This window comes from Furipterus horrens, unplaced genomic scaffold (assembly GCF_987537825.1).
Source record: "Furipterus horrens unplaced genomic scaffold, mFurHor1.1.pri manual_scaffold_1, whole genome shotgun sequence".
Classification (NCBI taxonomy): domain Eukaryota; kingdom Metazoa; phylum Chordata; class Mammalia; order Chiroptera; family Furipteridae; genus Furipterus; species Furipterus horrens.
This window is the reverse complement of record NW_028327171.1, coordinates 116,061,549-116,085,746: the sequence shown is the minus strand read 5'-3', so window position 1 is coordinate 116,085,746 and position 24,198 is coordinate 116,061,549. Positions and strand designations below refer to the sequence as shown.

The 24,198-nt window shown below is 39.6% G+C and overlaps 1 protein-coding gene across 1 annotated transcript in view; it reads right to left on the bottom strand.

The window, feature by feature from the left end:
• Positions 1-616: 616 nt before the first annotated feature.
• The window catches only part of ERCC3 (ERCC excision repair 3, TFIIH core complex helicase subunit), a 45,789-nt gene continuing 22,207 nt past the window's right edge, over positions 617-24,198 (bottom strand). The window contains exons 12-14 of the mRNA XM_090279003.1: positions 4,427-4,545; positions 2,485-2,637; positions 617-1,007 (exon numbers count right to left, since the gene is read on the bottom strand). Coding sequence (XP_090135129.1) covers positions 876-1,007; positions 2,485-2,637; positions 4,427-4,545 — 404 coding nt within the window. The 3' untranslated portion in view covers positions 617-875. The remainder of the gene's footprint in view (positions 1,008-2,484; positions 2,638-4,426; positions 4,546-24,198) is intronic.

The following is a 24,198-nucleotide window of genomic DNA, read 5'->3' as shown; positions in this document are numbered from 1 at the left end:
GCGGCGCACCTGAACCCAAGCTGTATTGACTCTGTCTTTCCCTTGGACCCTTCAGCTGCGAAGAGAGGGGGGGTCTGCTGCATGGGCAACAGCAGACCCTCCATATCACCCTGCCCAGGCTCTGTAGCTTCAGCTTCACTGGAGAGGACACTCCAGCGTCATCGCAAGATGTCGATTCAACACGGGAGGAGACAGATACCGTGTCACTCCCGAGTCGGACTGCACAACCATTCTCGGCGGTGCAGATAGACTCTTAAGAAGCTACACCATCGTCTCTAGACGGAGGGCTGCCGATGCGTGATGCCTCTGGTCCAAGTCCCCTCCCATCTACCTGAGGCTTTGGATGCATTAAAGCCATTTTGCATAAAAAAAGACACTAGCCACCAGCCTCAGGCATGTGGAGGCATTCTGAAAGCTGCTTCCTTCTCCCCATCCCCCAGCAGCAAACTCTGGGGATTTTTGGACTCCCGTTTCTGTAACAACCCTAGTAGCTCCCGCAGAATGGGCCCCACCTCACTCTGCCTGCTACAAAGTGTGACCTTGATGGAGGGTTGTCATCCAGACCTGAAGCATGCCTATGACAAGGAAGAAGGACATCTATAATGACAAGTGGTAAAACGGTCCATTTGTTTATTCAGGAGAACAGTAAGATAAATACACCTTAAATATTACATATTTTTATATACAGAAACGACCATTCCCCAACAAGTCTGAAAAGTGGTCTGAAAAAGAGTAAAAATATATAGTTTCCCTACTTTTTTAAACCCTTGATAACCCATGGAGACACAACCAAGTTCTTAATACATTTTTTTCAATATAGCATCAATCTGGCCAACGCTGGAAGAACATGCTTTGCATACGTTGCCCCATGGGTGTCATTTCCGGAAGCGCTTGAAAAGGGGATGTACATGCTTCGTGGAAGCCTTGCTCCGCGCTGAGTGGTACTCCATGTACACAGTGTCATCGGCCCCAGACATGGAGCTCATTGTGCCAAAGCGCCGAGATACCTGTGGGGGACCCAGCCCACTATTAGTTTCCAAGGGCAACAACACTCCTTTTATGACATTTATAATAAGTTTCATAAGCTTTTTAAATTTAACAAATTTTATTAGCTTTAAAATAACATTTATTGACCACTTACTATGTGTCAAGCATGGTTCTAAGCAGTATATACATATTTACATGTATTAATTTACTAATCCCCACAACCATTATAATCTCCACTTTCCCTGAAGCACAGCCAGGGTAAGTAACTTGTATAAGATCATACAACTCCTAAAAGAGATGGGACTTGAACACAGGTAGTCTGCCTTCAGCTTCCCTATACCTGAACATATTGCTTCTCTAACTCTCTTAATGACAATTTCTGAAGAGCATTTTTTAACAGTGAGGGCAGAAGTCCCTCAAAATTTCCGAAGATTCCACCGTAAAGCTTTGAATCAAGTGGAAAACCAGAAATCCTAGACTTGAATCTTGGCTCTGCATCTCATTGGGTGACCTTGGGCAAATATTGAATGCCTGCACCCCAATGAAGTCATCTGTTAAATGGGGATAACCACACCTGCCTATGATCAGAAATCACTCAAGTCCATAGTGTATCCCCAAGTCTGGCACCCACAGGGACCAGATGACAACCAAATACACAGCTAGGCCTGTAACAGCCTAACCTCAGGAGACCCACTCTGAGATAGGACTGAAGTCACCCACGACATGGTCAGAGGCAAGGGGCTTCCCTGGGGCCTCCATAGAGAATGCCAAAGAGCCAGCCCCTTATCACCAGATCTAAGGGGAGCAAGGTCTCAGGCTGCAGGGAGGGCAGCACCTCTCTTGGTGACGCTGCTTCTTTCTTTCCTTGTTCCAGTCATTACTCTTCTTTTGACTCTAATACCGATTTAGTTTCGAAACCACCAAGCCATACTTCTCTCCTTGGAGGGCCTAATTAAGAATTCCCTATCACAATACTTTTTGTTAATTATGCCATGCCTGATACATAGTAGACATTAAAGAAGTATTTGCAGAGTAGAAAGTTGAGGACTTTCAAAAAACTATAAACTTTTTCCAAATTAAGTATTGAAACTATAATATGAGTTGATCCTCAGATTCATTTTACAGGCTGGAAGGGTCAGCTAGGGACTGGGGAAAAAAACAGATAAAGTGACTTGCCCAAGGCCAAGAGTGACAACCCCAGGACCATCACACTCCTTTCTACAGTTACCCTAGTAAGAGCCTGGGGTCATATTCGCCATCCTAGGCTCCAACATAAAAATACTAATACTTGCAGAGCAAGAAACCAATTACAGCCACTGTGGGCTCAGCCATGTAAAACAGCATATACAGAAGGAAAGATGTATAGCAACAGGTTAATGGGTTGTTACTACTATATGATCTACAAGTTTTTCAGAAAATTGCAGGCACACACACACACAAGTATGCATATGTGTGTCTAAGAACTTGCTCCTTCAGGGGCCTCATGCATACACTCACCTGGCCAGATCTGAAGCCAGACTCTCCTGCTACCACCTCTTCCTCAGCATCCAGGTCAGTGGCTGCCAGGACTTTCTGCAAGAGCTGCTGCTGTTCTTCTTTTGTTGAAAACGCCAGCTCTTCCTCCTCCATGCCAGCAAGCTTTGTGATCACCTGTAAGAACCAAATCAGCAGGCAAAATGCTTCTTTTGCTTTTCCTCCTTTGGCCCTCCCCACTGCCTTCTCCTGGGTTCACTTGCTCTGGTCATTTCCCTCAACCAGAGGAGCAGGTGGCTATCAGTGGACAGCTCCTTGGGGCACTCCAGAAACCAGCTTTAGCAATAAACTTCAATAGGAGCACAATCAATGACTGCAACTCAGGAGAGGTCTCAAGGAAATTCCAGAGAAATCTGCTCCCAACACGTAGCAGCTAAATGATCCCTTACAAAAGATCAACAGGGATCTTGGTGATGTTGAAACATCTTGCACCAGGTGACAAAAGGGACCAAGGACTGAAAGGCACACAGCCTGCTGCCCCCGAAAAGGCCTTCAACCTCCTGGTTTGGATCCAGGATTTGCAGCAGGGGGAGCACTTACAAAGGAACAAAATGCAGACAATGGATTTACAAGATTTTTCCTAAAAGAGCAAGATGACAACCTGAAAGAGATGGTTTTCATTTCTTTGGCGGTAACTTACTACGAGGCCTACCTATCCCTGCAGAAGGCTTAGACTGATTTATGTAAAGGGAACTTTATTCCTCAAATTCTTGTCATAATTTTAATTAAAAGAAAATTCCTAGAAGCAAGGATCTGGCTGAGCCCTTCTGGTGGCCAGATCTGGATTACAGATATGGGACACCTCTGCCCTGACCTGGCCACTCCTCCAGTTATGATTCTGGGAACTCTGGCTTGGCTGCTCCCAACACGGAAAAGGTAAGTCAGGTGCCTTTCTGTCAGTCTCATCCTTCAAAGAATCCACAGCACTTCCTGAGTCACTGCCTCCCCTCCCCTACCGTTCTCCAGGGATCAAGAGGCATGAATGCACATAGTCACAGTGCAAATCCTTCAAAAAACTGCCCAATTAGTCCTGTCCTCTAGCCCAGCATAAGAAGTCTGAGACGTGTCACTGCCTCTGGCTAAAACAGGAGGTGTCAGACAACCCTATCCTCTTGTGTAAGGCTAATAACAGGAACTCACACTAAAGCATCTATATAAGACAGTCTAGTCTTTCTCAAATCAAGAACCTGGGAACCTGTACATCTAAGTTCTAATGAGGTCTTTTTAGTCCCCTTCTTTCAGCATCTTCTACCCAACCCCACAAATAAAAGCCCACTGGGACACTAAATCCTGATATAAACCTACTATTTGTGTCAGCAGGAAAGAAAATGCCTCAGCAAATGGAAGGCAAAGTTTTAGAATTTCCTGTTATTCAAATACCTGATTTTTAGTATACAGGGTGCCTTCTCATGTCTGTGAGGCCCACTGAGGCCCAGACGCACCAGCTGACTATGGGAAGAGCTCTCCCAAGCACCTGGAGGGGTACCTCTTAAGAAAGTAACCCCAGGTTCTCACACTAACATATGATGGCCACAGCCTCTGGGCACCCCAAATCCTGGTAACCTTGCATATTTCCCCACCAATATCTAACGTGCTTTACACGAGACAACTGTAAAGTGTTGATAAGCAAAGACGCCAGCCTCTTGCTTCAGAGGCCTCATTCTTTAACCATTCACTGTGGAAAGCTGGGGGTATGAGGGGATTCTGCATAGTATTTTCCCTCATAGGCCCTGTAATTCATGCAAAGACAAAAGGAGTCTGCAGCAGGCAGGGCCTCCAGACCCCTAAAGCTCTGTGCCTGCCTCAACTCTGTCCCAAGCTGGTACTGTGGCACCACTTTTTCTGGAGGCCTGAGTACAAAAAAAGCTGTGGTCCTACTCTGACCAGAGACCAAATGGAAACATACCTTAAAGCTGTAACCCTGATCTACCAAGAACCTCTGCCGCTTTGTTGAATAAGCCATTTCCTGTGTGTCCTGGGATACCAGTGAGTAAAAGAAGGCATTGTACTCTTCTGCAACCATCCCTGGGGGCAAGAAAAAGGACAAGTTTAGCTGGGAGAATCCAAGGCTTGGAAGCAAGTAATGCAGTGGGAGAGCTTTGCACTCAGGGGTTCAGTGCCCCGATTTTATATGGGGACTTCATCAAAATTAAAAACTTTTGTGCTTCAAAGAACATCATCAAAATAATTGGGGGTGGGGGAACCCCACAGAATGGGAGAAAATGTTTACAAAACGTGTATCTGATACGGGATTTGTATCTAGGTTCTATAAGGAACTATTACAACCCAATAATGAAAAGACAACCCAATTACAAAAAGGGTCCAGGATCTGAGTAGACACTCATCTAAAGAGGATATACAAATGGCCAATAAGCACTTGAAAAGATGTTCAACATCATTTAGTGATCAGGGAAACACAAGTCAAAACCACAATGAGATACACACTAGTATAGTTAGTTTTTAAAAGGCAGATAATTACAGTTGTTGTCAAGGATGTGGAGAAGTTGCAGCCCTTGTACATTGCTAGTGAGAACATAAATGGTACATCCACTTTGGAAACAGTCTCGTGGTTTATTGAAATGTTAAAGTTACTACATGACCCAGCAATTCCATTCCTAGATATATAGCCAAAAGAACTGAAAACATATGTCCACACAAAACTTGCACAAAAATTTCATATCAGCATATTCTAAGAGCCAAAAAATAGAAACAATCCAAATATCCATTTATCAGATGAATGGATAACATTGGTATGTCCATACGATATAACATTATTCAGCAAAAAACAATGAAGTTCAATACATGCTGCAATATGGGTAACCCTTTTGAAAACATTTTGCTAAGTGAAAGTTTCAAGACAGTCACAGAAGGACCAAATTTATATGATTACATATATATGAAATGCCCAGAATAGGCACACTTTTAGTAACAAAAGATTTGTGGTTGCCTGGGGTAGGAGGCAGGGAGATAAGGGGAAATGAGGAATTACTGTTAATGGGTACAGATTTCTTTTCGGGGTGATGAGAATATTCTAAATATAGATTGTGGTGATGATTATACAACTTTGTGAATATACTAAAAACCACTGAATTGTACACTTGAAATAGATCAATTGTATGGCATATGAATTATATCTCAAGAAAGCTGCTTTAAAAAAAAAATGGCTTTGAGAAAACCTAAAACAGAATTAGCACAGAAACTAGGACAGGAAATATTGTAGCCTATAAAACCTGATCTTTCAGGAAAATCTAAGCATTTACATTTCACAGTTCCAATGTCAGGTTAAGTATTTGTACACTGCTTTTGAATTCAATTGCTTCCTTGTCTTACAAGAGCTCAAAGATACAAAGAAAGGGACCAAATATCTATATCAAATAGCTTTTTCTTTGTTTTATTGAGATAAAATTGACATACAGACTGTGTAAGTTTAAGGTGCACAGCAAGATTTGACTTACATATATTGTGAAATAATTACCACAATAAATCTGGTTAACATCCATCATTTTATACTGATACAAAAAACTTTTTTCCTTGCCAGGAGAACTTGTAGCAACTTTCAAATATACCATACAGCAGTGTTAACTATGTCAACCTAAAAATAAAAGGCCAACGTGAAAGGCAACAAGCATCTATTTAAAAGTCAAAAAGAATATCTTTTCAGGAAGCATTGGTTCTTGCAGAAGCTCAAACAGTGCTCAGATTAGGAGACTAAGGCAATGGGTATTTACAAGAAAGGGAAGGGGAATAATTACACGAATAGAAGGAAGACATTTCTATAGGCGCAGATAACATAACATAGTCATGTTAATTCAAAATAACATTTTTAATTTTCAGTCCAGGAGTCATCATATCTGCTTTCTTGTTATCTTTGAAAACAGTTCTTTGGGACACAAGTTGCTTTAGGACTAGTCCAAAGGTTATTTTTGCCCTGTTTTAACATCCAAAGGTTTGAAAAGACTTACAAGGCAGTTCCTCTGAGATGAAAGCTCCAACTCCTTTTTAAAGAGGCTTCATTTGTGTGTGTGTGTGTATATATATATATATATATATATATATATATATATATATATATATATGTGTGTGTGTGTGTGTGTATAAACTAGTCATTATATTGTACAGTACATCCCAAGTAATTATTTACCTTAAAACTGTAAGTATAATATTTTCGAACATCTTTTTGCAATGCCTCCACCCTTACACCCTGACTCTAGTAACCACAGATTTGAACTCTTTTTCAGAGTTTGGCGTTTTGTTGGTTTTTGTATTTCACATACAAGTGAAATCATACAGTATATGACTGCCTTCACTTAGAATAATGCCCTCAAGGTCCACCCATGTTGTTGTAAATGACAGGATTTCCTTTTTATTTTATGGCCAGTCTTCTTTTTTTTTTAATTTAATTTTATTGTTGTTCTATTACGATTGTCCCACTTTTTCCCCCATTGCTCTTCATGGTCCCGCCAGTTCTTCAGCCCCACTCCCATGGTCAATCCTTCCCTTTTATCCATGTCCATGGATTATTTATACATGTTCCTTAACTAGACCCTTGTCCTTCTTTCCCCACTTCTCCACCACCCACCTCCCCTCTGGTCACTGTCAATCTCTTCCTTGTTTCCATGCCTCTAGTTCTATTTTGCTCATTTGTTTCTTTTATTCATTAGGTTTCTGTATTAGGTGAGATCATATGGTATTTGTCTTTCACTGCCTATCTAATTTCACATAGCATGATACCCTCCAGTTCCATCCATGCTGCCATAAAAGATAGGAGTTCATTCTTTCTTTCTGCTGCATAGTATTCCCTTGTGTAACTGTATCCCAGTTTTCTGATCCACTCATTTACTGATGGACACTTAGGTGGTTTCCCTTATTTGGTTATTGTAAATAATGCTGCTATGAACACTGGGGTGCATAGGTTTTTCTGAACTGGTGTTTCAGGATTCTTAGGGTATAATCCTAGTAGTGGAATTGCTGAATCAAAAGGCCGTTCCATTTTTACTTTTTTGAGGAAATTCCACATGGCTGCACCAGTCTACATTCCCACCAACAGTGTACTAGGGTTCCCCTTTTCCCACATCCTCACCACTGCTTGTTTGTTGATTTATTAACAATGGTCATTCTGACCTGTGCAGGTATCTGATCGGTGAGTGATTTTAATTTGCATCTCTCTGATGTTTAACATCCTTTCATATGCTTATGGGTCCTCTGTATGTCCTCCTTGGAGAAATGTCTGTTCAGATCCTCTGTGCATTTTTTAAACCTTTGTCCAAATTATCATTGGCAAATATGTTCTCTCATATGGTTGATTTCCTTATCATTTTGCTTAAGTTTTCTTTAGCCAATCAGAAGCTTTTTAGTTCGATGTCATCCCATTTTTCCTTTTTTTTTATTTCCCTTACCCTGGAAGATATATTGGCAAAAATATTGCTGTGTGGGAGAGCTGAAATTTTACTGCCTATGTTTTCCTATACAACTTTTATAATGTCACAGCTTACACTGAAGTCTTTTATCCATCTTGAGTTTATTCTGGTGTATGGTGTAAGTTGGTGGTCTAGTTTCATTTTCTTGCATGAACCTGTCCAGATCTCCCAACATCATTTGTTAAAGAAGCTATTTTTACTACATTTTCTGTTCCTGCACGCTGTCAAATATTAATTGACCATGGTGACCTCAGTTTATTTCTGGGTTTGCTATTCTCTTCCATTGATCTATGTGTCTGTTCTTATGCTAGTACTACACTGTTTTAAGTACAGTGGCCTGGTAATATACTTCGATACCAGGTATTAATAATGTTAATTCTTCCTATCCATGAACATGGTGTATGCTTCCATCTATTTATATCTTCCTTAATTTCTTTCTTCAGTATTCTGTAGTTTTCCGAGTACAGGTCTTTTACCTCCTTGGTTAACTTTATTCCTAAGTACTTTGTTTTTCTCGTTGCTCTAGTAAATGGGATTTTTGTCCTATTTTCTATTTCTGATATTTCTTTGGTATACAAGAATGCCTTCAATCTCTGAATATTGACTTTGTATACTGCTATTTTGCCAAATTCACTTATTAGGTCAAGTAACTGTGTGGTGGAGCCTATAGGGTTTTCTATGTACACTGTCATGTCATCTGCAAATAATGACACTTTAATTCCTACTTTCCCATAGGAATGCTATTTATTTCTTGTATGATCACTGTGGATAAAACTTCCTTTACTATGTTGTATAAAAGTGGTGAAAGTGGACATCTTTAACTTGTTCCTGATCTTAGGGAGAAAGCTTTTAGTTTTTGCTTGTTGAGTATGATGTTGGTTGTAGATTTCTCATATACAGCCTTTATTATGTTGAGGTATACTCCATTCCCAGTATGCTGAGGATTTTTATCATAAATGGGTGCTGAACTTTATCAAATGTTTTTTAGCATCTATTGATATGACCATGTAATTTTTATCTTACATTTTGTTTATCAGTGTATTACATTTAATGATTTGCAAATATTAATACTATCCTTGCATCACTTGATCATGGTATATCTTTTTAATGTAGTACTAGTTCCAGTTTGCCAACATTTTATCGAGGATTTTAGCATCTATGTTCCACAGCTGTATTGGCCTGAAGTTTTCTTCCATATTGTGTCTTTAACTGGTTTTGGAATTAGGATAATACTGGCCTCATAGAAAAAGAGTTTGGGAGTCTTCCCTCTTTTTGAATTTTTTGGAACAGTTCAAGAAATGTAGGAGGTAGTGCTTCCCTAAATTTTGGTAAAATTCTCCTGTGAAGCCATCTGCTCCAGGGCTTTGGCATGCCAGGAGTTTGGATTAGTGCTTCAATTTCACTAGTTGTTATTGGTCTAGTCCAAATTTCTGCTTCTTCTTGATTCAGTTTTGGAAAATTATATGTTTCTAGATATTTGTCCATTTCGCCCAGGTTACCAAATGTCTTGGGATACAGTTGTTCCTAGTAATTTCTTACAATCCTTTGTATTTCTGTAGTAAAGGCTGTGATTTCTCCTCTTTTGTTTCTCATCTTATTTATTTGGGTCCTTTCTTTTTCTTGATGAGTCTGGTTAAAGGCTTGTTGATTTTATCTTTTCAAAGAACCAGCTCCTGGATTTATTGATCCTTTGAAATGTTCTTTTAGTCTCTAGGTCATTTAATTCTGCTCTGATCTTATTTCCTTCCTTCTACTTGCTCTGGGCTCTGTTTGTTATTGTTCCTCTAGTTCTTGTAGACGTAGGGTTAGGTTGTTTATTTTGAAATTTTTCCTTTTTATGTAGGCCTGTAGTGTTATAAACTTCCCTCTCTGGACTGTCTTTGCTGTGTCCCATAGGTTTGGGGCTGTTGTGAGTTCATTTTTATTTATTTCTAGATACTTTTATATTTCTTCTTTGGTCTCATTGTTAAACCATTCATTATTTAATAGCATGCTAATCTATCTCCATGAATTTGACTGTTATTTTTTCCTTGAGGTTGATTTCTAGTTTCAAGACATTGTGATCAATGAAGATGCTTGTTATGGTTTCAATTTTCTTGATTTTGTTGAGGCTTGTTTTGCGTCCTACCATGTGGTCTAACTTTGACAATGTTCCATGTGCATTTGAAAATGAGTATTTTGCTTCTTTGAGATGAGAGATTCTGTATATATTAAGTCCATTTGATCTAGAGTGTTGTTTGATGCCAAAATACTGATATTGATTCTTTGCTTGGAAGAGCTATTCATTGTTTACAATGGGGTGTTAAAGTCCTAGCCTACTATGAGTGTTGCTGTTTATATTCTTCTTGTAGTCTTCCAAGATTTTCCTTATATATTTGGGTGCTCTTATGTGTGTTTGTATGTTTACAAGGGGTATAGCTTCTTGATGGATTGTTCCCTTAAGTATTATGAAGTATCCTTCTTTGTCTCTTATGACCTGTGTTTTGAAATTTATTTTGTCTGAAATAAGTATTGCTACCCCACCTTTATTTTCACATCCATTTGCATGAAATATTTTTTCCCTCCCTTCACTTTCAGTCTGCACAGATTTTTTGTTCTGAGGTGGGTCTCTTGTAGACAGGATATACACGGGCCGTGTGTTCTTATCCATTCCGGTATCCCATCTTTTGATTGGAATATTTAATGCATTTACATTTAAGGTTATTCAGAGGTACTTATTCTTTGCCATTTCACCATTCGTACCTTTGGTCCTTTCTCTCACTCTCTTTATCTTCTTAAAAGCAGTCCCTGTTGCACCTCTTGCAATGCTGGTTTGGTGGAGATTAATTCTTTAGCCCCTTTTTTGTCTAGGAAACTCCTTATTTTGCCTTCCATTTTAAATTAGAGCCTTGCTGAGTAAAGTAGTCTTGGATGCAGAGCCTTTGCTTTTCATTACTTTTAATGTTTCTTGCCATTCCCTTCTGGATCATAGAATTTATGTTGAGTAATCAGCTGATAGCCTTATTGGAGATCTCTTGTATATTACTGGCTCTTTTTCCCTAGCTGCCTTTAAGATTCTGTCTTTGAATTTTGAGATTAATTATGATGTGTCTTGCGGTGGACCTCTTAGGGTTCATCTTGTTTGGGACCCTCTGTGTTTCCTGGACTTGGGTGACTTTCTCTCATCAAGTTAGGGTTGTTTCCTGTAATTCATTTTCAAACAGGTTTTCTATTCCTTGCTTCTCTTCTTCTCCTCCTGGTATCCCTATGATATGGCTGTTATTATGTTTCATGTCGTCTTACAACTCTCTTAAACCCTCTTTGTTCTTTTTCAGTCTTTTTTCACTTTGTTACTCTGTCTGGGAATTTTTTTTCTACCTTCTCCTCCAGCATGCTGATCTGATCTGCTGCTTAATCTAGCCTGCTTAATTCCTTCTACTGTTCTTCATTTCAGAAACTGTATTCTTCATGTTCTCCTGGCTCTTATTGATAGTTTCTATGTCCTTTTTCATGCTGGTGTAGTTCATAGTATTTTCCTTGTAGCTTCCTTAAAGCCATTATTTTGAATTCAATTTCTGATAGTTTGCTTGCCTCTCTTTTACTTAGCACCCTTTCTGGGGATTCCTTTCAATTGGGGATTGCTTCTTTCTCTCCCCATTTTAGGTGACTCCTATTATTTGATTCTGCTTCTTAGATTGATCTGCTTTGACTCCCTTTGATTTTGTGTAGTGACCTTCTGTGGTAAGAGACCAGTGGGATTCAGTGGTGCAGTCTCCTTGATTTCCTGAACTTGTAGCTCTTTTGACTCCTTTAATGCCATGTGTGTGGGGTCCCTGCTTATAAGTAGCTTTTGGTTCTTGTTGAGTTATTCTTTGGTGGGTCCTTCCCTCCACCTAGCCGAGAGTCACTCCGCCCACAAGTCTTGTATGCTGTTGTACAGGTGCTGCCAGAACAAAACCAAACAGCGCAGGAAAGAAACCCACACCCACAAAAATAACCCCCATGCATAATCACACTATCAACAACAAATAAGCCAGTATTAATAAAGGTGTAAAGAAATTTAGACTATTATAAGATAGGTAAAATGAATATGAGATGACTGAAAGAAAAATGATTTTTGAGAGGGTAGTGGGAGGAGCAATAATAGGATTAGTGACTAGGGTAAGGTGATGAGGGAAAGTAAAATTTACATTGTAAATAAAAAAGGGAAGAAGGCAGAATGAGGAGAGGAACACATATAGTATTAGGTTTGAACAGTAATTATATCTATCTATCTCTATATCTATCTATTCATATATAGAGAGATAGGAAAGATAAAGAAAATAAAAAAATAGGAACCAAATTCAAGAAAAAGATTCACCACAGCAGTATCTACAACCAATGAGCAAGATTAATATAGAGAGGCAACAAAAGACAAATACCATATGATATCACCTAATACAGGAAACTAACAAACAACACACACACAAAAAAACAAGCAAAACTGAACCAGAGGCATGAAAACAAGCAATAGACTAATAGTTATCAGGGGAGAGGGGGAGAGAGTGAAAGGGAGTAAGTAGGGAAAAGGTTTAGTAAAGGAACTACTATAAATAACTCATGGACATGTACAACAAGGTGGGAATTGAATGTGGGAGAAGGGGTGAACTAGGTTGGGGAGGGAGAAATGAGGAAAAAAGTGGGACAGCTGTAATAGAAAAATAATAAATAAATCAAAAAATTGTTTGAAAGATTAATATAGACTGGATGGGAATAAGAGGAAAGAAAGAAAGAAAAGCTTAAGAGATGGCTGGAGGAAAGAGAGGTGATTTTGAGATGATAGAAAGAGAAAGGATACTAAGAGTGAGGAATGAAAACCAGGCTAAGATAGGGAAGATTTCAAATTTAAAATGAAAAATAGAAAGGGCAGGAGGAAGGCAAAATGGAGCAGGAAAGAGGAACAGTAAAATTTGAGATATGAAATACAATACTAGTGAAGACGTAGGAATAAAACTGAAGAAACGCCAACAACCACCACCATATCCACAACCAACGAGCAAAAACTAATCCAGGTGGAGCAAGACTAATGGTATTTTAAGAGTGGGAGAAAGAATATGAGATGACTAATGACAAGAAAAATGGTTTTGAGAGGCTCGAAAGGGGAGAAATAGAAGAGTGCAGAATGGAAACAAGTCATAGCAAGAGAGAAAACAGAATTTAAAACCAAAATAAATAAAGGAAATGAGAAGGTAAAATGGAGTAAGAGAAGGGAGGAACAAAATATGAGATTGGAAATAAACTATAATATAAATACTAGTGATTTATTATGCACAAACTTGAAGGAAAAGAAATCAATGTTAAAAAGCTATGCATGAGAGAAAATACCACAAATCATGAAGAAGACTGTGGTAGATTTCATCTCAGTAGTACCTGGTTTGTAACACTTTCTTCTTTCTGGATCCAGCCTGGTAATGCCAGATCGTGTACCAGTCTGGTTCTAGGCAGCCTGTTAGAAACTACCAGGGAGGAAGGAAGATGACGACAAAGTAGGTAGCAGTGTTGTCTCCTTTCTCCCATCACGGATAGACTGAGAGTACAAACACGGAGTGGAGTGAGTGAGTGAGTATTTCAGAGAGGGTGAGCAGGGAAGGGAGTGTGAGAACAGCATGAGAGAGGGCAGAAAGCTCAGCCAAGCTCTCCAAGCAAAGTCGCTGGGCTTCCCAGCCTGGCGCCTCTGCCACACCGCACCCGGAAGTGGAAGCTGCTGACCGGCTCATTAGCCAGGATCTGTGGAAGCTTCCCCATGCTGTGGGCGCCCTGACCAGCAAAGTCCCAGAGGGAGTCAGTGAGAAGGTTTGGTTGAAACAGCCAGAAGCATGGGAAGACAGTGAACAGCCCAGACTGTGAAAAACTGTATGAACTGAGTCTAGGTGCGGACTCCCTTGGCTGGTAACCCTGGTCTGGCAACCCTGCGCCCCAGGCGTTCGCACCAAGGCTCCACCCAACAAAAAAGCAGAATTGAGCTGGTGAGAGGGGCTCATACAGGAAGGCTGCGGCGGAACTGCAGACTTGGTAGGGACCCCAGGCAGGCAAGTGTCACACACAGGCGGACAGGCAGGAATACAGACCGGTGCTGCAGCTTGGAGGCAACACAGAGACTTTTTTTGAGGGGCTGGGACAGGACCGGAGAATGGGCAGGCAATATCGGCATGCGCACTGGCTCACAAGCAGAACAGCGTTGCTAGACAAGCCTGAGGAGGGCTGGAGGGTGCCACAGGACCAGGGGAGAGGGGAGTCAACTAAATGCAGCTCACAGCAGAGAGCCACGGCAGGCCCACAAGTGAGAGAATAGCAGCCTCAGAATCCAGCCAGATCTCACAGCCAGTCAGCCAGAAAAGATTTGAAACCCATGGAATTTTGACCAGGGGTGGATCCAGAAAAAGAGGACAGTACCCAAAGGTTGTACTGGGTAAAAACTCTTTCTTTAATCTGTTTCCTATCTTCTCTCCCTCCTATTCTCCTTTAATTTTTTGTTGGTCTGTTTTGTTTATCCTCCCTCTCACACTACACATATAACATATAAGTGCTAAGTAAATCTAATACATTTCCACTTTCTCACTTCATTCTGCATTCTTCCCTCCCTCTTTCAACATACAATGTAAATATTACTGTCTAGCATAGCCTTGACCCTACTTGCTACTATTATTATTCTACCATCTTCCCTCTCACAAATCATCTTTCTTTCATTTGAAACAACTCTTATCTGTATTCCCTATAGTATAATAGTCTTAACCTCTTTAGATTTATATTACTACTGTCTCCTTTACTGCTGATAGTGTGATTGTAGGTGGGGGATATTTTGAAGGGTGTGGGTTTCTTGCCTGGGTTGTGTGTTTATGTTTTAACAGCATCTCCACAAAAGAACTCGAGACAAGGTGGGCAGAGTGACTCTTAATCAACTAGCTAGAGGGAAGGATCCACAAAAGAGTAACTGAAATACAACCAGACAGCTTAAACAAATGGCACAAAGGGCATTCCAAGAGCATTAAGCTCAGGACATCAAAGAAACTGCACCACTGAATCCCCCAGGTCTCCTATACAGAATCTCATACCATGAAGGCAGAAAATCAAAGCAGACAAAACTAAGAAATGAAAAAAAAAAAAAAGAAGCTTCCAACATGGGGAGACCCAGAAACAACCTTACAATTAAAGGAAAAGAGGAATCCCCAGAAAGAGAGCTAGATGAAACAGAGGTAAGCAAATTATCAGACATGGAATTCAAAAAAATGGTTATAAGGAATGTCAATGAACTTGACAAACTCATAGAGAAAACTACAACGAACTCCAGGGGAATTACAAAGAACTCCAGGGAACTACAAAGAACTCCAGGGAACTACAAAGAACTCCAAGGAAGCTACAAGGAACTTACGAAGAATTACAGCAGCATAAAAAAGGACAGAGAAACTATCAATAAGAACCAGAAAGACATGAAGAATACAAGTTCTGAACTGAAGAACACAGAAATATCAATCAAAAGCAGGGCAAATGAAGCAGAGGATCGGATCAGTGAGTTAGAGTACAATGTAGAAAAAAATTCCCAGACAACACAACAAAATAAAAAAAGACTAAAAAAGAATGAAAAAAGTGTAAGAGAACTGCTGGACAACATGAAATTTAAAACATATTCGTATCATAGGAATGCAAAAGGTTAACAAGAGAAGCGTGGGGTAGAAAACCTGATTGAAGAAGTAATGACAGAAAATTTTCCTAACTAGATGAGAGAAAAAGTCATGCAAGTCCAGGAAGCACAGAGGGTCCCAATGAAGATGAACCCAAAAAGGCCTACTCCAAGGCACATCATAATTAAAATGGCAATAGTCAAAGACAAAGAGAGAATCCTAAAAGAAGCAAGAGAAAAACAGAAAATAACATACAAGGGAACTCCAATAATGCTATCAACTGATTTCTCAACAGAAACATTACAAGCCAGAAGGGAATGGCAAAAAATATTTCAGGGAATTAAAAACAAAGGCCTAAAACCAAGACCACTCTACCTAGCAAGGCTCTCAAAATGGAAGGTGAAATAAGGAGTTTCACAGACAAAGGAAGACTAAAAGAATACATCTACACCAAACCAGCATTGCAAGACATGCTAGAGGGAATGCTTTAAGAAATAGAAGAAACAGAGAGGGAGATGAACACAGGTACAAAGGGAAATGAATAAATACCTGTCAATAATAACCTTAAATGTAAATGGATTAAATGTTTCAATCAAAAGACATCGGGTACCGGAATGGATATGAAAACATGACCCACATATATGCTGTCTACAAGAGACACACCTCAAAACAAAAGATATACACAGACTGAAAGGGAAGGAATGGAAAAAAGTATTCCAAGCAAATGGACATGAAAAAAAAGCTGGGGTACCAATACTTATATCAGACAAAACATTTCATAGCAAAGGCCATAAAAAGAGACAAAGAAGGGCATTTCATAATACTTAAGGGAACAATCCACCAAGAAGATATAACCCTGGTAAACACAGGAGCACACAAATATATAAGGAAAATACTAGAACACTACAAGAAAGATATCAACAGCAACACACTCATAGTAGGGGACTTTAAAACTCCACTATCAACAACAGAGAGATCTTCGAAGCAAAGAAACACCAAGGATATTGAGGCATTGAACAACACTCTAGATCAAATGTACTTCACTGATAAATAGAACTTTTCACCCCAAAGAAGCAAAAAATACACTCTTTTCAAATGCACATGAGACATTTTCAAAGATAGACCACACAGTAGGACAAAAACAAGCCTCAACAAATTCAAGAAAATTAAAATCATATCAAGCATCTTCTCATCCCACAATGCATTGAAACTAGAAATCAACCTCAAGGAAAAAACTCAAAGACATGCAAACTCACGGAGAATGAATAACATATTAAATAATGAATGGGTTAACAATGACATCAAGAAGAATTCAAGAAGTCCCTGGAAACCAATGATAATGAACACACAACAGCCCAAAACCTACGGGACACAGCAAAAGCAGTCCTGAGAGGAAAGTTCATAGCAATATAAGCCTACCTGAATAGGGTATAAGAATCTCTAATAAAAAATCTAACCCTACAGCTACAAGACCTAGAACAACAAGAACAAGGTCCAGGGCAAGTAGAAGAAAGGAAATCATCAATATCGTCATCGTCGTCGTTGGCAGCCGTCCGTCTCGAGAGACGATGGTGTAGCTTCTTAAGAGTCTATCTGCACTGCCGAGAATGGCTGTGCAGTCCGACTCGGGAGTGACATGGTATCTGTCTCCTCCCGTGTTGAATCGACATCTTGCGATGACGCTGAAGCTACAGAGCCTGGGCAGGGTAATATGGAGGGTCTGCTGTTGCCCATGCAGCAGACCCCCCCTCTCTTCGCAGCTGAAGGGTCCAAGGGAAAGACGGAGTCGATACAGCTTGGGTTCAGGTGCGCCGCAGGAGTTGCCGGTGTTGACTACAACGTCAAACCGCCTTAGGGACTCCGGCTCCGGATTTTCTGTCGGGGTTTACTCCCTTAGCCTTTCCCCTGAAGAGGTATGCCGCAAGGCAGCAGAGGTTTTTTGGAGTCAGAGTTTTCCTTCTCTGCTGTACCCTGACTGGAAGATCGAACCAGCGACACTTAGCTCGCAGGCCGACGCTCAATCCACTGAGCTAAACCAGCCAGGGCTAAATCATCAATATCAATGCAGTATTAAATGATATAGAGACTAAACAAACAATTCAAAAGATCAACAAAAGTGGGAGCTGGTTCTTTGAAAACATAAACAAAATTGAGAAGCCTTTAGCCAGGCTCATTAAGAAAAAAGGAGGATCGAAATAAACAAAATCAGAAATGAAAGAGAAATCATGACTGATATCACAGAAATACAAAGGATTGTAAGAAATTACTAAGTTGGCAAGAAACTTGACAACTTAGATGAAATGGACAAATTTCTAGAAACATATAATCTTCCAAAACTGAATCAAGAATAAGTAGAAAGCCTGAACAGACCGATAACAAAGAGTAAAATTGAAACAGTAATCATAAAACTATAGGCACACAAAAGCCCTAGACCAGTGGCTTCACAAGCAAATTTTACAAAACATTTAGGGAAGAATGTAACCTACCCTTCTCAAACTACAGTAGTCCTTTGCTATATTGCAGTTCACTTATCGCAACCTCATTTTATCGCAGGATTTTAAAAAATATTATATTTAGTCATTTATCACGGATTCTTCGCTATATCATATATCGTTAAAGTTACGTAGGTGTAAGAGTGCAGAATAAATGTAAGGTTCTTACTTCGGAGGGGGGTCTATAATGTAATACCCACAATAAGTGATGGAATACTGTATTCCAAAAAATCTTATTAGAGGGGAAACTCCCAAACTCTTTCTATGAAGCCAGTATTACCCTAATTCCAAAACCAGGACAAGACACAACAGAGAAAGAAACTACAGTGCAATATCGCTGATGAAAATAGATGCTAAAATCCTCAACAAAATATTGGCAAACTGGATTCAGTAACACATTAAAAAGATCATACGCCACGATCAAGTGGGATTCATCCCAGGGATGCAAGGATGGTTTAATATTTGTAAATCAATAAATGCAATATACCACATAAACAAAATGAAAGACAAATATCACATGACCGTATCAATAGACGCAGAAAAAGAATTTGATAAAGTACTACACCCATTTATGATGAAAACACTAAGCAAAATGGAAATAGAGGGAGCATGCCTCAACATAATTAAGGCTATATATGAGAAACCTGAAGCCAACATCATACTCAATGGGCAAAAACTGAAAGCGTTCCCCCTGAGATCAGGAACAAGACAAGGATGTCCACTCTCTCCACTGCTATTCAACATAGTCTTGAAAGGTCTAGCCACAGCAATCAGACAAGAAAGAGAAATAAAAGGCATCCAAATTGGAAAAAAGGAAGTAAAACTGTCATTATTTGCAGATGACATGATAGTGTACATAGAAAACCCTAAGACTCCACCAAAAATCTACTCGACAGAGAAAGTGAATTTGGCAAAATAGCAGGGTACAAAGTCAATATTCAGAAATTGAAGGCATTTCTGTGTACCAACAAAACAGTAGAGATAGAAACTAAAATTTAAAAAAATCCCATTTACTATAGCCACAAGAAAAATAAAGTACCTACGAATAAACCTAACCAAAGAAATAAAAGACCTGTACTTGGAAAACTACATAACACTGAAGAAAGAAACTAAGGAAGATACAAATAAATGGAAGCAAATACCATGTTCATGGATGGGAAGAACCAACATCATTAAAATGTCTATACTACCCAAAGCAATTTACAGATTCAACGCAATCCCTATTAAAATACCAGTGACATATTTCACAGACCTAGAACAAATATTTCAAAAATTTATATGGAACCGAAAAAGACCCCGAATAGCCAAAGCAATCTTGAGACAGAAGAACACAACAGGAGGAATCACAATACCAGACATCAAACTATACTACAAAGTCACTGTGATCACGACAGTCTGGTACTGGAATAAGAACAGACATATAGATCAATGGAACAGAATAGAGAGCCCAGAAATAAACCCAGGTCTATATGGTAAACTAATATTCAACAAAGGAGGAAGGAGCATAAAATGGAGTGAGAAGAGCCTCTTCAACAAATGGTGTTGGGAGAACTGGACTGGGACATGCAAAAAAATGAAACTAGACACCCAACTTACACCACACATGAGAATAAACTCAAGATGGATCAAAGACTTCAATGTAAGCTGTGACACCATAAAAGTCCTAGAGGAAAACATAGGTAGGAAAATTTCAGATATCCCACATAGCAATATTTTCACCGATACATCTCCTAAGGCAAGGGAAATAAAGTAAAGAATAAACAAATGGGACTACAGCAAACTAAGGAGTTTCTGCTCAGCAAAAGAAAACATCAGCAAGATGAAAAGGGAACCAACCACATGGGAAAACACATTTACCAATAATACCTCAGACAAGGGATTGATCTCAAAAAGACAGACAGCCCAATTATGAAATGGGCAAAGGACCTGAACAAACACTTCTCCAAGGAGGATACACAGAGGGTCCACAGACACATGAAAGAATACTGAACTTCACTAACCATCAGAGATGCAAATAAAAACCACAATGAGATTACCACTTTACACCAGTTAGAATTGCCATCATCAACAAATCAACAAACAACAAGTTCTGGCAAGGATGTGGAGAAACGAGAACCCTAGTGAACTGTTGGTGGGAATGCAGACTGGTGCAGCCACTATGGAAAACAGTATGGAATTACCTCAAAAAACTATAAAGGGAACTGCCTTTTGAACCAGCAATTCAACTGCTAGGATTATATCCGAAGAATCCTAGAACCCCAATTCAGAAGAACTTATGTACCCCTATGTTCATAGCAGCGCTGTTTACAATAGCCAAATGCTGGATACAGCCTAAGTGCCCACCTGTAGATGAGTGAATTAAAAAACTGTGGTACATTTACACAATGGAATACTATGCTGCAGAAAGAACCCCTGCCATTTGCAACAACATGGATGGAACTAGAGAATTATGCTTACCGAAATAAGCCAGGCAATGAAAGAAAAATACCATATGATATCCCCTGATACAGGAGACTAATGAGTAACACAAAGAAATGAACAAAATTGAACAAGGAACAGAATTAACAGTTATCAGGGGGGAGGGAGGAGACAGAGAAGGAGGGCAGTAGAGAAAGGGTCTACTGAAAGAACATGTATAAATGATACATGGACGTGGACAATGGGGCAGGGAATAACTGGGAGAAGGGGTGGGCTGGGTGGGGGAAACAATGGTGGAAAAAATGGGACAACCGTAACAGAAAAACAATTTTTTTAAAAAAAGGAAAATACTTTGATTTAGGTTATTTGAGGTATGAGAACTTTCATTAATTTTTCCATTTTTGATTCATCTCATGTATTCTGAAATTGTATTCATTACCTCCTTGACACGAGCTCCAATTTACATGCATGCAGGCAGTCTGGTATGAAAACTGTTGTTCTTTGTTATATAATTACTTTGACTTCAGATTCAATAAATACAAACATGTTTATTTAAAAAACAAACAAACCAGGGACCCACAGTCTGTCGCTGTCTTGTTCAGTTGTTAATGTAGTCAATCTGTAATTAGGAGTCAGGCTTAAGCAACACTGGGTGGGTCAGAGTAATTCCTGTGGGCGGAGCTATTTCTTCCTCTCAGGCTGATGCCACCTGGATGGGACTGCTCTCCCTGCACAAGATGGCTCCTGCAGTATGGGGTGACTCAGCACAGGTATCCCATTGTCTGCTCCCCCAGTGCTCTCCCCAAAGCCACTGTCCACAAACTCTGCTCAAGTGTCTCTAGTCCACTCTGCCCTCCCTCTGCCAGAGCCCAGGGTAAGTGGGTGCAAACAGAATTTTGTGTGTTGGACCTTTAAGAAGCTGTCTGTGATTCCAACTGCCTCTTCCTGGCAGGCAGAAGCCCCATCACTTCTCACAGCTGGATGCTACATGGGTTCCTTTCTGGCTCTGATTCTGTAGGCTGGGGAGCCCAACTTGGAGTTTAGACCCCCACTTCTCAGGGGGCATGCCCCAGCTGCTGGAATATTTCTCTGGACCTTCAGCTGCTGTGGGAGCCCAGCCAGCCCTCTTGTGTCTCTTCCATACTCCATACCAGTCACATTGTGATGAAGCAGTTTCTTCTGTCTCTCTGTGGTAATAAAGCTTCTCTACAGCTAGTGTTCAGTTGGTTTATTCCAGATGATTTCTCCACAATTTAGCTGTAATTCCAAATTGGTCCTGAGAGGTTAGTGTAGGTACCACTTACTCCTCTGCCACTTGGATCTCCCAAAGAGTCTTCTAGTGTATATATACCACATTCTCTTTCCACATTCAATGTCAAGGAACTTAGATTGTTACCATGCCTTGGCTATTGTAAATAATGCTGCAGTTAACTTGTGGTGCAGTTTTTCTCTCACCTACAATTTTCAATTCTTTCAGATATATACCCAGAAATGGAATTGCTGGATGATATGGTAGTTACATCTTTAATTTTTTGAGGACTCTTCATACTCTCTCATAGTGGGTGTAAATTTATAATTCCATGAACACCAGGCATAAGGGTTGCTGCCCCACTCCTTTTTTAAGATTGTATCTATTTTTTAAGGAGAGAGGAACGGAGGTAGAAAAAGAGGGTGAGAAACATCGATGTGTGAGAGAAACATTTATTGGTTTCCTCTTGTATGTACCCTGACCAGGGACCAAACCCTCAATCCAGGCATGTGCCCTGACCAGGAACCACTGGTGACCTTTTACTGTGAGGGATGTCCAACCCATGGAGCCACAACAATCAGTGCACAAGGGCTGCCCTTTTGTTCACATCTTTGCCATCTTTTATCTCATCTTTTTCATGATAGCCATTTTAAGAGGCACAATCTCTCACTGTGGTTTTGATTTGCATTTCTCCAATGATTAGTGATGCTGAGCATCTTTACATGTACCTGCTGTCTATTTGTATATCTTTTCCAGAAAAATGTCCATTGAGATTCTTTGCCAATTTTTAATGGAATTATTTGGGGTTTTTGCTATTGAGTTGTATGAGGTCTTCATAATAACCCCTTATAAGATATAGGACTTGCAAATATTTTCTGTAATTCCACAGGCTGCCATTTCATTTTGTTGATTCCTTTTGCTGTACAGAAGCTTTTCAGTTTGATGTATTTCCAACTTTTTTTTTTTTTTTTTTTGCTTGTTGCTTTAGGTGTCATATCGAAGTCACAGCCAAGACACATGTCAAGCTTTTTTCCTACATTTTTCTCTAGGAGTTTTATGTTTTCTGATCTTATATCTAAGTCTTTAATCCATTTCAAGCTAATTTTGTAAGTGGTGTAAACCAGCAGCCTAGTTTCATTCTTTTATATGCAAATATCCAATTTTCCCAGCACCATTAATTAAACTGTCTTCTCTCCACCGAGTTATCTTGGCTCCTTTGTCAAATATTAGTTGATCACATATGTTTAGGTTTCTTTCTGGGCTCTAGATTTTATAACATTGGTCCATTTCTATGTCTTTATGCCAGTGGCACACTGCTTTGATTACTACAGCTTTATAACATAGCTTAAAATCATAGTGTTTCTCATGAAAGGCCTTTACTGAGGTACGCTCCATCTATTCCCACTTTGCTGAGTGTTTTTATCATAAATGGGTGCTGTACTTTATCAAGTACTGTTTCAGCATCTATTGATATGCTCATACAATTTCTTTCATTTTGTGGTGTATTAAGTTTATTAATTTGTGAATCTTATACCATCCTTGCATCCCTGGGATTAATCCCACTTGATCATGGTGTATGACCTTTTTAATGTATTGCTGGATCCAGTCTGCCAATATTTTATGCTTAGTGAAATAAGCCAGGAGGCGAAAGACAAATGCCATATGATCTCACCTAATACAGGAAACTAATGAACAAAACAAACAAGCAAAATAGAACCAGAGGCATGGAGATAAGGAATAGACTGACAGTGACCAGAGGGGAAGGGAGGGGTGGGGAAAGAGGAAAAAAGGGGAAGGGTCTAGTCAAGGAACTAGTATAAATGACCCATGGACATGGACAACAGGGTGGATATTGACTGTGGGAGAGGGGGGAGGCAGGAGAAGCAATGGGGGAAAAATGTGACAGCTGTAATAGAAAAACAATAAAGAATAAAAGAAAGAAAAGGCAAGGTGAAAAAAAACAAAGAAACCATAAAGTGTGTTACCTCCCACTCTGTTCTTTCTCGGGACTGCTTTGATTATTTGGTGGTCTTCTGTGGGTCCATATAAATTTTAAAATTATATTTTCTACTTCTGTAAAAGTGTCACTGGAGCCTTCATAGGTATTGTATTAAATCTACAAATGACTTTGGATAGTATGGACATTTTAACAATATTACTTCTAATCCATGTAAACAGGATATCTTTCCATTCACTTATGTTCAATTTCTTTCATCAATATCCTATAATTTTCAGTGTAGAGATCTTCTCACCTCCTTGGTTAAATTTATTTCTAAGCATTTTATTTGATGGAATCATTCTCTTTATTTCTCTTTCCGATAATTCTATTAGTGTATAGAAACACTACTGATTTTTGTTATGTTAACTTTTGTAGGTTAACATTTTAATAATTAAAATTTTACTGAATTTGTTGATTAGACCTAATTTGGGTGGTAGAGAGTGGAGTCTCTAGGATTTTCTATACA